This window comes from Protopterus annectens, chromosome 9.part0, assembly GCF_019279795.1.
Source record: "Protopterus annectens isolate FY-2018-M chromosome 9.part0, PAN1.0, whole genome shotgun sequence".
In the NCBI taxonomy this organism is placed as follows: domain Eukaryota; kingdom Metazoa; phylum Chordata; order Ceratodontiformes; family Protopteridae; genus Protopterus; species Protopterus annectens.
In genome coordinates this window covers 1,888,562,725-1,888,575,526 of record NC_056743.1, presented here as the reverse complement: position 1 = coordinate 1,888,575,526, position 12,802 = coordinate 1,888,562,725, and the positions used below count along the sequence as shown (strand labels likewise).

General features: G+C 41.2%; 1 protein-coding gene across 1 annotated transcript in view; it reads left to right on the top strand.

The window, feature by feature from the left end:
* LOC122812305 (venom factor-like) overlaps positions 1 to 12,802 on the top strand; it is a 1,464,680-nt gene that overhangs the window by 950,964 nt on the left and 500,914 nt on the right. Inside the window, exon 25 of the mRNA XM_044084707.1 lies at positions 6,248 to 6,338. Within this exon, the coding sequence (XP_043940642.1) occupies positions 6,248 to 6,338 (91 nt within the window). The remainder of the gene's footprint in view (positions 1 to 6,247; positions 6,339 to 12,802) is intronic.

Sequence of the window (12,802 nt, the reverse complement as noted above, 5' to 3'; positions counted from 1 at the left end):
GGGGTTGATATTTAAGCTGGTGAGCTTATTTATGATGTCAGAGTGAGGTATTGTGTCGAAGGCTTTTGCAAGGTCCAGGTAGGTTGTGTGGACTACCTTCCCTTTATCTATGGCTTTGGTAACTATTTCAAAGAAGTTGACCAGGTTCAAGAGGCAAGATCTGCCCTTAATGAAGCCAAATTGAGTAGGATCCAGTGTCTGGAGGTTCCCAATGTCTTTGTTTATGATTTCCATGATGATACGCACCATAGCTTTGCAGATCAGGCTAGTCAGGCTTTTAGGGCGATAGTTTTCGGGGTCTGTTGTGGCACCACCTTTGTGGAGTGGGACCCCTGTTGCTGTACACCATTCCTTGGGAACATATCCTGTAGTAAGGCTGAGATTGAACAGTGACTTTATATGAGGGTTTAGTTCTTCTTGGAGCTCGTGTAAGACGCAGCTCGGGACACTGTCTGATCCCATTGATGCTGTGTTTTTTGCTTTGGAGAGGGCAGCTCTCACCTGTGCATCTGTGATCTCAGGAAGTCTACACTCTGTTGGGATAGACATTTGCTCTTTTGGGGGGAAGGGGGGGGGGAATTTGCACTGAACCTTTCTGCCAGGATGTTGGCAATGTCTGTGGGTTCAGTGTATTTTATGTCATTTTGCACTAACTCAGAGCATATCTGGGAGTTGCCTCCCAGGTTTCTGACATAACTAAAGAAGGCCTTGTGATAATCTTTAGTGTCTTGTGCAATTTTTCTTTCGAAGCTGGCCTTAGATGATTTTATGAGGGATCATAGTTTCTTGCTAGTACTGATCAGTGACGCCTTCCCTTTTTGGGATTTTGCTCTGTCTTGTAATAGCTTTCTCCTTCTGTTGTATAGCTTATTTATGGACAGGGGTCCACCAGACAGATCTCCTGCCTTTGGAGGAGTGAGTCTTGGTTTTATTTGGGATAGCATGCTCCATGCATTCCTGTAGGTATCCATAGAATGCTTTTGTAAAGGATTCTGCATTTTGGGCCGTATTTTCCACAGGCCCGGGGGCTTTGAAGTGTTCCACCTCAGTTTTGAGAAGTGTGAAGTTTGCTTTTGAGACGTTCTTCACCGTGGTTTCTTTGGCTAGGGGTGGGGATGGAATATGGATGTCCAGTGAGATTTGTTTATGGTCTGATCTGACCAATGAGGGGTATACCTCTGGTGTGGAACATAGAGACCCCATGTTGGTGATGACCAGATCCAGTATGTTTTCCCCTCTTGTGGGAGTGGTGATCAGTTGTTCCATAACATTTGAGTTTATAAATTCTAGGAACCATTGGGTGAGGGTGTTTGGGCTTGAGTAGTTTTCCCAATCGATGTTTGGATAGTTGAAGTCACCCAATATAATAGTGTTTGGAGAGACCTTCATATACTCCAGTGTTCTCAGGAAAGTCGAGTGAGGTTCTTGTGTTTGGGAGGGTGGTCTGTAGCAGGCTACAAACTGAAAGGCAGTTTTGCCCACTGTTAGTTGCCCATGGATGGTCTCCGATGCTTTGTGCAGTGCCACTAACCTGGAAGTGTGGGTATCTTTGATAAATATGGATATCCCCCCTCCTTTTGTGGTTCAGTCCAAGTTTTGGGACCGGAAAGCATGGTATGAAGTATAGCCTGTTATTGCTGGGGTGCTCTTGGGAGTCTTGAACCAGGTTTCTGTTACTGCACATATATCAATATTCTCCATACTGAGGAGAGTCTTGAGTGCGTGCATCTTGAGGTTTAGACTTCTGGCGTTGAGCAGCATTACCCTTAGTTTTTTTTTCTTTGTGTTGTCTATGGGGGTGGGTTTGTCTTTTGAGCCTTGCCTAAAAAAGGCACTATGGGGGAGGCAAGAGCCTGTGCCAGTATTTGAAAACCCAGGGGTGACAGGTGCAAGCCGTCCCTAGCGAAGCAAAGTGGCTTGTCGAGCATGTCATCCCAGGCTGACAGACACTGGATCCCCTTTGAATGACACCAATTCTTCTTCTTTCGGCTTTTTCCCGGTTAGGGGTCGCCACAGCGGATCACCATGTCCGCACATTGATTGGCAGTGGAGTTTTACAGTGTCGAGTTGCCAGCCCGGCACCTAACCTTCCATAGAAGGCACACACACACGCACACCTAGGGCCAATTTAGAGTGTCCAATCCACCTGCAGCATGTCTTTGGGATGTGGGAGGAAACCGGAGCACCCGGAGGAAACCCACGCGACCACAGGGAGGACATGCAGACTCCGCACAGAAGGCACCCCAGCCGAGGATCGAACCGGAGAACCTCTTGCTGTGAGGTGGCAATGCTAACCACTGCACCACCGTGGCCGCCCCTTTGAATGACACCAATACTTTAGCCAATTGTTAAAATTGATCATTTTGTCTTTATACTGTGGCATCATTCTTAGTGAGGGTAAGATGCTACTCAAGGTCAGGGTCATACCGGCCTGGGCTACATGATCAAAGAGCTCCTGTATGTCTTTTTTCATGTAGTCCAGGGAGGTACGTCTCAGGTCATTCACACCAGCATGGACAATGATGGAGTCATACTTGTACTTGATTTGGAGTGACCTGAGTGCTTGTGTTATGTGGCGGATCCTGGCACCCGACAGGCAGCTTACAGTGACCTTCTCCTTGTTCATCCTGGTGAGTGGGACATCAGTGTGTCTGACAATAGAGTCACCTATTACAAGTGTATTAGGTGTGCTGTTTAGCCTTAAGGGCTGTGACTGTGTGGCACACTGACTTTGTGAGCTATGTGCTACATGGATATTGTTTCGTGGTAGGTGTTGCTTGGATGTCTGCTTTGGAGGTCTCTGCTGCTTAGGCAGATTTTTATTTAGAGCCTTTGAGTATGTTTTTGTGTGTTTATGTCTTTGGTTTGCTGATGCGATAGGTCTATGTGAGACTGGATTTGTGGTGTGTGTGGTTACCTTCTCCTCCTGACAGGCTGTGCCAGTACTGGGTTAAGAGAGGTTAGCCTCCAGTTTGGCTATATAGTTGCATCTGTCACATATATTTGAGCTTGTTGGGAGGAGGAGAGGGTGATCTGTATACATAAGGCAGTTGTAACATTGCCTCAAAATTCCCAGATTCCCCAGCCGGACTGGAGAGTAAACCCAAAACTGATTTTTGGACATGCCTGAATAATATAGGGAACTACTTATTGACTGATCAGAAAGAACCAATAGGGAGCAAGTGCTTAGAAGAAGTATAAGAGGATGTAGTGTTTTAGTTTGTGTTTACCTATGGGATTACTTATACGAGCAAGTGCAGGGCTTTAGAATGAAAACAGAGTACTTAATTAGAGATTTAGAGCAGTTCTAATAGAAAAAGTGAAGAGCAGACTTTGTGGAGCCGGGAATAGTTTAAACCTGTTTAAGCGGCGCTGCCCGACGCTGCTCTGTGCGCAAGACCACGCTAAAACAGGGTTGCAGGGTTTTAAGAGCGAGAGATCAAGGAGTTTAGTATTGACTCAAAATGGCCAATAAAACTACAGCTTCTAGGCAGTAACCATTCCTACAGGGACAGGCAGGCTGTTCAGTGTTAACCACTGCCACTGGTGAACACAGAGACTTCCCTTTAGCCCAAGCAAGCATTGGCCTCCAAGAAACTTACAAACAGTTCAGAACAGCAACTCTGTAACTGAACTTTCTTAAATTTCAGAAAGTGGGAAAAAAAGCAAGATTTTTTTTTTTTTTCTTTTTTTGTTTTAGTTTAAAGGTAGCAGAGATACACAAGTAGCAAAATATTCACAACAGTGCAATAAATGACCCCACACTTGAGTGCTAGTGATTTTCTTTAATCAAATTTTTATTGAATAATTGATTGTGCTATTTATATGGAATGTTTTTTGGGTGTGTCTTCTCCTTTGAAGGCATTCCAGCTGAGACGTCAGAAAGTGAATAAAATACTTCTGGATTCTACTGGGTTACTAGTCTTTTGGTTGTTTCTTTACTTTTGTTATTAAGGTTAATTGCTTTCTAAGTGCATGTCTGATGGCTCACTGTGTTTATGTTTTGTAGGCTCAATTCTTTCTGTCTGCATGTCTGATGGCTCACTACTTTTATGTTTTGCAGATTTATTGTTTTCATAGGTTTATAGGTTCATAGGATGATACTAGGCTATTGGCCCGGAGGCCCTTATAAGCTTAGCCAAGAATTTTGTCCATGTTCCCACAAAGTCAGCACCTGTTTCCCCTGTCCTGCAGAGGCACAGGTGGGATCCCATGGGTTTATTTTCTGATTCCTATCCAGTTGTCCATGTTTCTCTTAAAACAGGCTAGTGAGATACTCTACTTGACATAGAGAAGGAGTCTATTCCACAGATGGGGAAGTCTTTGGGACACAAATCTAACCCGCCAACAAGTTCTGTTTATATCACAGACCAGGTCGAGATCTTGCATGTGCGTTGCATGAATGGAGTTTGACTTACAGATATGCAGCAACTTCATCAAGACAGTGTCTGAGATGGCCTTTTATGCCACACACAGGTCACCTCTGAGCGGACTGTAGAGGGCCAGGGTTTTTAGCCTATCTGTATAGGATATGTGTTTGAGACCCTGGATTTTCCTAATCAGGAGCCTCTGTAGTCTCTCCAGCTGCTGCATATGCTTGCCAAGGTACATGCAGAAGGGGGCATTGTACTTAATAATGGGCCTGATAATGGAGGAGTAGAGGGATGTTATGACCTCCTTGTTCCTGGATGAAATACCCTTACTTATGATGTGGGCCATGTAGAAAGCCTTCCATACAAAGGACGCAATATGATGGTCAAAAGTCAGGTTGCTATCAACCTGGGTACCCAAACCCCTCATGACTGATTGCATGTTTAGTACATTGTTATTAATGTGATAATTAGTGGGGACACCATTTTCCCCAAAGCGAATAATGATGCATTTCTTGGCATTCAGTTTGACACCATGCTTTTGGCACCAGTCATTAGTTTGGGTGAGGCCCTCTTGGAGGATGTTTACAACACTTGAGGAATTTAAGACAACACCCAGGTTGCAGTCATCTGCAAACTTGGTCAGCTACACACCATTGTTTTTGGCTTGCACCTCAGAAAACTACATCCCAAATAGTAGAGGCCCCAAGACCGATCCTTGGGGTATGCCACTCGTTGCAGGTCTACTACTAGAGGTGGCTTCCCCTATTTTGACTCAGTGGGTTCTATCAGCGAGCTAGTTAGCTACCCATCTGGTAACATATGAGCTGATGCCTAGCTGGGAGAGTTTATCTATTATGCCCGAATGGGGAATAGTGTGGAAGGTTTTGGCTAGGTCAAGATAGGTGGTGTGCACCATCTTCCTCTTGTCCATGGCTTTGGTGACTGTTTCGAAGAAGTCAACTAACTTTAACAGGAATGATCTCCCTTTGACAAAAACAAACTGTGTGGGGTCAAGTGTTTGGACGTTGCCAATGTCTTTGTTTATAAAGTCCATAATAATGCATTCCATGACCTTGCAGTTCAGGCTAGTTAGGCTAATGGAAATATAATTGCCTGGGTCAGTAGATGCTCCATCTTTGTGTAGAGGGATGACAATGGATGTCCTCCATTCAGCTGGGATGAAGGTGGTGCTCAGGCTTTTATTAATTTAAAATTAATTGGTTGAATGGGGTGCCTAATGGTGCTGACAGCTCATCTCTGATGGCTCACTGTGTTTGTGTTTTGCAGACTCATGTCTTTCGGTGTGCATGTCTGATGACTCGCTGTGTTTATGTTTTGCAGGCTTATGTCTTTCTGTGTGCATGTCTGATGGCTTTCTGTGTTTATGTTTTGCAGGTTTGTTACTTTTTGTGTGTATGTCTGATGGCTTGCTGTGTTTGTTTTGCAGGCTCATTTCTTTCTGTTTACAAGTCTAATGGCTTGCTGTGTTTATGTTTTGCAGGTTCATGTCTTTTTGTGTGCATGTTTAATGGCTCACTATTTTTATCTTTTGCAGGCTCATTGCTTTCTGTGTGCATGTCTGATGGCTGTCTGTGTTTGTGTTTTGCAGGTTCATTTCTTTCTGTGTGCATGTCTGATGACTCCTGGGTTTATGTTTTGCAGGCTCATTTGTTTCTTCTACATTTCTGATGGCTTCTGTGTTTATGTTTTGCAGGTTCATTTCTTTCTGTGTGCATGTCTGATGGCTCATTGTGTTTATGTTTTGCATACTAATCCATTTCTGTGTGCGTCTGATGGCTCATTGTATTTATGTATTGCAGACTCATTTCTTTCTGTGTACATGTCTGGTGGCTCACTGTGTTTATATTTTGCAGGTTCTGACCCTTTATAATGAAGTAGTGAAAGAGGATCAACGAAAATGCAATAAATTTGATCTGAGTGTCACTGTTGAAGTCGATGAGTTTGGTAAGAAAAATAATGCAATAGCAAAAGTACCTGATACAACAATTCAGAGGCTGAAACCACTGTGTACTTTCACTGAATATTTTAATTCTGTTTTTAGTAAATTAACTAGAAGTGTGGTCATACAACAGAGAAGTTAGTCTATGAAAACTATGAGCTGTGGTGCATAAACAGCAAGTTATGGTGCATCAGCAACAAGACACAACAGCATGACACAGTACTGTGATATCTAAACACTCAAACAGCCCAGATCAGATCCACAGACTCGAACAAAGATGATTCCACTGCGTAATCGATAAACTCAGTTTAATGAAGTTTCACCATAAAATACAATGAGCAAGACTCTGTTACAGATGGTTAAGCGCTTTCATCTGGTCAACCCCAGATTTCATCAGAACCAATGCTCTCAATAATTGTTCCGTATTTAAAGCACTTTTGGCACCAAAAAACAATTAATATAGCAATTAAATATATAAAATATATATATATAAAAAATATAAAAATCTCAATATTAGTTGTATAGGGTGTTTTAAGTAACTACCTACAATCTACACTGTACCTATATTATGATAAAATATACAGTACTGTGATATATCCACAGTGTGACAAAATGTTATGGTACATCAGCGGCATGACACAGTTTTGTGTTGTGGTACATCCACACCATGATACAATACTGTGATACATCAACAGTGTGACGCAATGGTGTGATACATCAACAGCATGCCACAATACTGTAATACATCAACAGTGTGACACAATATTGTGGTACAGCAGCAGCATGACAAAATACTGTGATACATCAACAGCATGCCACAATAATGTGATACATCAACTATGTGACGCAATGCTGTAATACATCAACAGTGTGACTCAATACTGTGATACATCAGCAATATGCCACAATACTGTGATACATCAACAATGTGACGCAATACTGTGATACATCAACAGTGTGACTCAGTGCTGTGATACATCAACAGCATGCCACAATATTGTGATACATCAACAATGTGACACAGTGCTGTGATAAAGCAGTGGTGTGACACAATACTGTGATACATCAACAGCATGCCACAATACTGTGATACATCAACAGTGTGGCTCAATGCTATGATACTTCAACAGCATGCCAAAATACTGTGATACATCAACAATGTGACACAATCCTGTGATACATCAACAGTGTGACTCAATGTTGTGATACATCAACATCATGCCACAATACTGTGATACATCAACAATGTGACACAGTGCTGTGATACATCAACGGTGTGAGACAATACTGTGATACATCAACAGCATGCCACAATACTGTGATACATCAACAGTGTGACTCAATACTGTGATACATCAACGGCATGCTACAATACTGTGATACATCAACAGTGTGACAATGCTGTGATATATCAACAGCATGCCATAATACTGTGATACATCAACAGTATGACTCAATGCTGTGATATATCAACAGCATGCAACAATACTGTGATACATCAGTGTGACTCAATGCTGTGATACATCAACAGCATTCCAAAATAATGGGATACTTCAACAATGTGACACAATCCTGTGGTACATCAACAGTATGACACAATACTGTGTTACATCAACAGCATGACATGACACAATGCTGTGATACATCAACTGTGTGACACAATACTGTGATACAACAACAGTGTGACACAATGCTATGGTATTTCAGCAGCATGACACAATGTTGTAATACATTAGCTGTATGACACAATAGCATGACAATTTTGTGATATTTCAACAGCATGACACAATACTGTGATACAACAACAGTGTGATGCAATATTGTGGTACATCAACATGACACAATACTGTGATACATTAAGAGTGCGACACCGTGTTGTGGTAAATCAACAACATGACACAATGCTGTGCATTATTACTGTTGAAATAATGTTGTCCTGCTGAATACTGAACACTGTTTGTTGTTTATTTGCTAACTGGGTACATGGACGGGTACAAGATCCTTTTTGCCTATTACACAAGCACCAACTCACTACAAATTAAACAGTTACATGTAATACAGTCAGGTTACTCTTCACCTAATACAAAGATAAAAATAACCACATCCGTAGACTATGCACTATCAGTATGGTAATCCCAAAGACTGACTGCCCTGACCTGACAGGGAACATGTATGTGTGCATGTTACATCTTACTTATTATAACCTCAGGATATACATCTATTATCGAACACCTAATACAAAGATAAAAATAACCACATTTGGAGAGTATGCACTGTCAGTATGGTAATCCCAAAGACTGACTGACCCTGACCTGACAGGGAACATGTATGTGTGCATGTTACATCTTACTTATTATAACATCAGGATATACATCTATTATCCAACACGTAATACAAAGATAAAATTAACCACATTCGCAGAGTATGCACTGTCAGTATGGTAATCCCAAATACTGACTGACCCTGACCTAACAGGGAGTATGTATGTGTGCATATTACATAGTTCATAGGTTCATAGATTAGTACTAAGCTAACTGCTCTTGCAAGTCATTTTAAGCCTAGCCAATTATCCCTTGTGAGACTCAAACCCTACACCTTGTGTTTGTAAGGCAAACACCTTAACCATTAAGCCACCCTTCCAACCCTTACCCGTTGTAACCTCAGGATATACATCTATTATCCAAATCCTGAGCTTATCTCTCAAAACTACAGTCATCATGGTTGGGGTTTGGTATAATGGTTAAGGTGTTTGATTCTCACCTTTGGGAGGGAAATTGCCTAGACTTAGAATGGCCCAGTAAAGTGACTAGCCTATGAATTAGTTATGAGCTACACAATGCCTTAACACATACATTTTGCAATTTAAGACTATTGTTCATGACATATTTTAGATGACAGATACAAGCTGCTACCAATGGATTTATTGAACTGACTTCTATACAAATTAGAACATAGAGATCCATCTAGTAGTTTTGTGATTGAAGTATCTAAAAAGTTAAAAGTGAAGAAGTCATGTCTGGCCGTAAAAGGCAGACCAAATGCATTTAAGTTTAAGTATGTTACAAAATCTCTAAGACTGTTAACTTCACCTTTCCATAACAACCAGCAGTCATCTGGGTATTTCTGCCATATACCCATGTGGCAGAGATACCTGTTATATCCCCTATTCAAAATAAACTTATTTTCCACCTAGCCCATAAATAAATCAGTATAGATGGGGCAAATGTTGTCCCATAGCTATTTCCTTCGACTGCAACTGGTGCAAAAAAAACATTAGGCTGGATTTATAAAGGTTACCACAAAGTGTATGCATTGTGTACACTTTCTGAATTCACGAACACTGCAATGCTTGCGTTGTCCCTTCACTCAGAAAGGTTGCAGTAAGTGTGCACATAGAGGACACTTTGTGGTAACCTTATGAATCTGTCCTATTATGCTCCAGTACTATACAAAGTAGATTTAGAAAAGAACATATTATAACTAGGTTTATGCATGTCAGATTGAGTTAAACAAAAATCCACAATTTTTATCCCTGCTTCACATGGAATATTTTTTATTTAAAGGGTAAATGTCCAATGTACACAGATTTGAAGAATCATTGATACGTGCATCATTTATTAATTTAAGGAACTTATTCATATCCTTTACTGTAGCTCTTGTAAAGCTTTACAGTTTATTTCCAGGAATACGGAAAGTGTTTCAGTACAGGAATCCATTCCCTGAAACTATCAGCCATGAAGGAGGAGTTGGGAGTATTTTGGGAAGAATATAGGATGTCTTTGGCCTCAGGGCATATACTTTTTGGTAGTGACATAGACTAGCTTGAAGCGTGAATATTATAAATGAGTTTGTCTTGCTATTTATTGGTTCATAGGTGATTACTAGGCCAACAATTCCAGGGGCTTTTCTAAGCTTACTCATGCTTCCATGGGTGAGAATCAAACCCTGTATCTTGTGCCTTTAAGGTAAGCACCTTAACCATTATGCCATCCCCCAAGCCCAATTAGTACAAGATCACACTAATGATGCTTCTGCAAAAGCAGTTTGTGTTTTGCATAATGGAGTTGGTACAAATAAAATGATGTTGTGCTTTCTAACTGATTCTGTTATCCTGTCTGCTAGATCCACTGCTGGATGTGTATATATTTATGGGTCTACTGATTATGATTAAAACACCCCAAATCAGCATTCATAATGACCACAAAATGTTGACAACACAAAAGTCGACACTCTGCTAAGCATGTACAAAGCAATAACCTCAGTGTATGCAAAATGAGAAAATTAACATATTCTATTTACAGCCGAATAATATTACAGATATTCTGCACTAGCAGAAAAGTTTGCAAAAAAATAAAGGTCCACTGATAGATATACTGAGACTAATCTCAGTTCCTGCCTTAGGCATAAATACATGATTTGTTTGCATGGACACCCTACCTTTATGGAAGATAAGGTAGAAAGGGTCTAGAAAAAGAACTTGCAACCCAGATATTCTCTTAGATATGAGGTCTCAAGGATACTGTTTTATTCCAAATGAGTTCTTTAATTCTGCAGATGAAGTTGCTTCACAAGGGGGAAGGGTATGTTTCTTCAGCACAGATTCTACAGATGAATGAAATATCTAATATGTGGACACAACAGAGAGGTACCCTTTATGAAATCTTTAAAGAAAGTAGTGATGAAAACTTTATGGCCTGACAAAACTTGGAAATAGCTGTCAGGTGAACCTCAACTGTTGAGTAATCAGGTCGAGAGTTAAAGATTTGTAAAAGGTATTCCAAACAGAAGGTATAGGAAATGTGAATGGTCAAACCCTTACGGTGTAGGAACTGTGCCATTGTGCTTTAATAACTCTTTGGGGTATTATTCTTCTAGGGAGATGAAGGCAGGATGACAGGATCACTTGCTGGCAGTAGAAGTGGAGAAACCATGGTGTAAGTATTTGAAAGTGGAGATCACTCTGGTTCTTGCCTGAGGGATGGGATAGTGAAGCCCTGAAGAAACTAAGGCAGAGGCTCCTCCAAAGATAACTCATAAGCAAGAAAACACATAATTGTTAAAAAGTAAAAAAAGTGGCTAGCAGAATGGTTTTGAAACTTTGCTGTTTGGTTTTCTAGAGAATATGGGGGGAGCATAACCTCACCAGCAGAGAATATGGGAGGAGCATAGAAAAGTCCATCATGCCATTTTGCCACAAAAATATCCTGAATGGTACTTTTCTGCACTTTTCTAAATGATGACCGGCTATGCAGGGCAGTAAGGAACAGATAACACCTGACAGCCTCCAGACACGATCAAGCCGGCAATGCATCACTGATCCTGTTAAGTAGAATAGGGAAAACCTGGTACTCTTTCTCTGTTTCTTAGGAGACCTCTGACCATTTATGCATTACAGCTACCTAGCCTCTGACTCATGAGCCTGATTCTACTGTTGCAGAAGCCATCCTTAAAAGGCTACAACACCTGAAATCTCAGAGGTTTATCCATTTGAGAAGGAGTCTGAGAGTATGGATTGTCTTCAGAATGAGCTCATGTGTCCATTGATTTTATTACCTTTCATACATGACAAAATTTCATAGAGACCTGGTGAATTAAATGCAGCAGTCATTGTTCCAGGTGCCAGGAAAAAGTAGCGTGCAAAACTGGCTTAGAGGGCTTCCTAAGACCCCATCCTGATGGATCTGTTGTACATGCACAAAAAAACAGTTCCAGAAACTCAAGACCCAGAGATCTGAACTTCATTTGTGATATAAACAAAACATGTTGGAGAGACAGATATGTGTTCTGAAGGATTCCCCAAAATAAGGAACAGGCTTCTCATCCATATAAAACAGAGTTCATCTATGTCTGTCAATAGGCAGCACAGTGGTGCAGCTGTTTGTGTTGTCACCTCACAGTAAGAGGTTGCCAGGTTCGATTCTCAGCGAGGGTGGCTTCTGTGTGCTGTTTGCATTTCCTCCTTACATTCATGTGGGTTTCCTCCCACATTCCAAAGACATGCATTTAGAGCATTTCTCCCTGGTCTTCTACTGAAAATGGGCTCTGTCCCAGTCAAACTTTCCCAGTAAGCAAATGTTAAATAAACAAGTAAAATAAATCTCTATCCCTATTCAAATAAAACCTTAAAAAATTGGATGGGAAATTGTAAACCTACCTTCAGTCTGGCCCCCATGTCTTTTATGGATGGAGTCAGTCAGTGAAAAAAGTATTATCTTAACTAGCACCCCCCCCCCTGTAAATCCTTAGCTACCTCCCTACTAAACATACCACTTCCCCATATAGAAGCCCATGATAATCGGGGCCCAAATGGTTTGGAGTGCACAGCTAGGCTTGTAAGGGCCTTACTGGTCGTTAGCTTAGTAATAACCCATGAACCCATGAGACCTTCAATAAAGCCATCAGTGGGGGAACTAACCCCAAGAAAGTTGCTTGGTGGACCTAACGGCCTTCTGCAGTGTCAGCTGTGAGG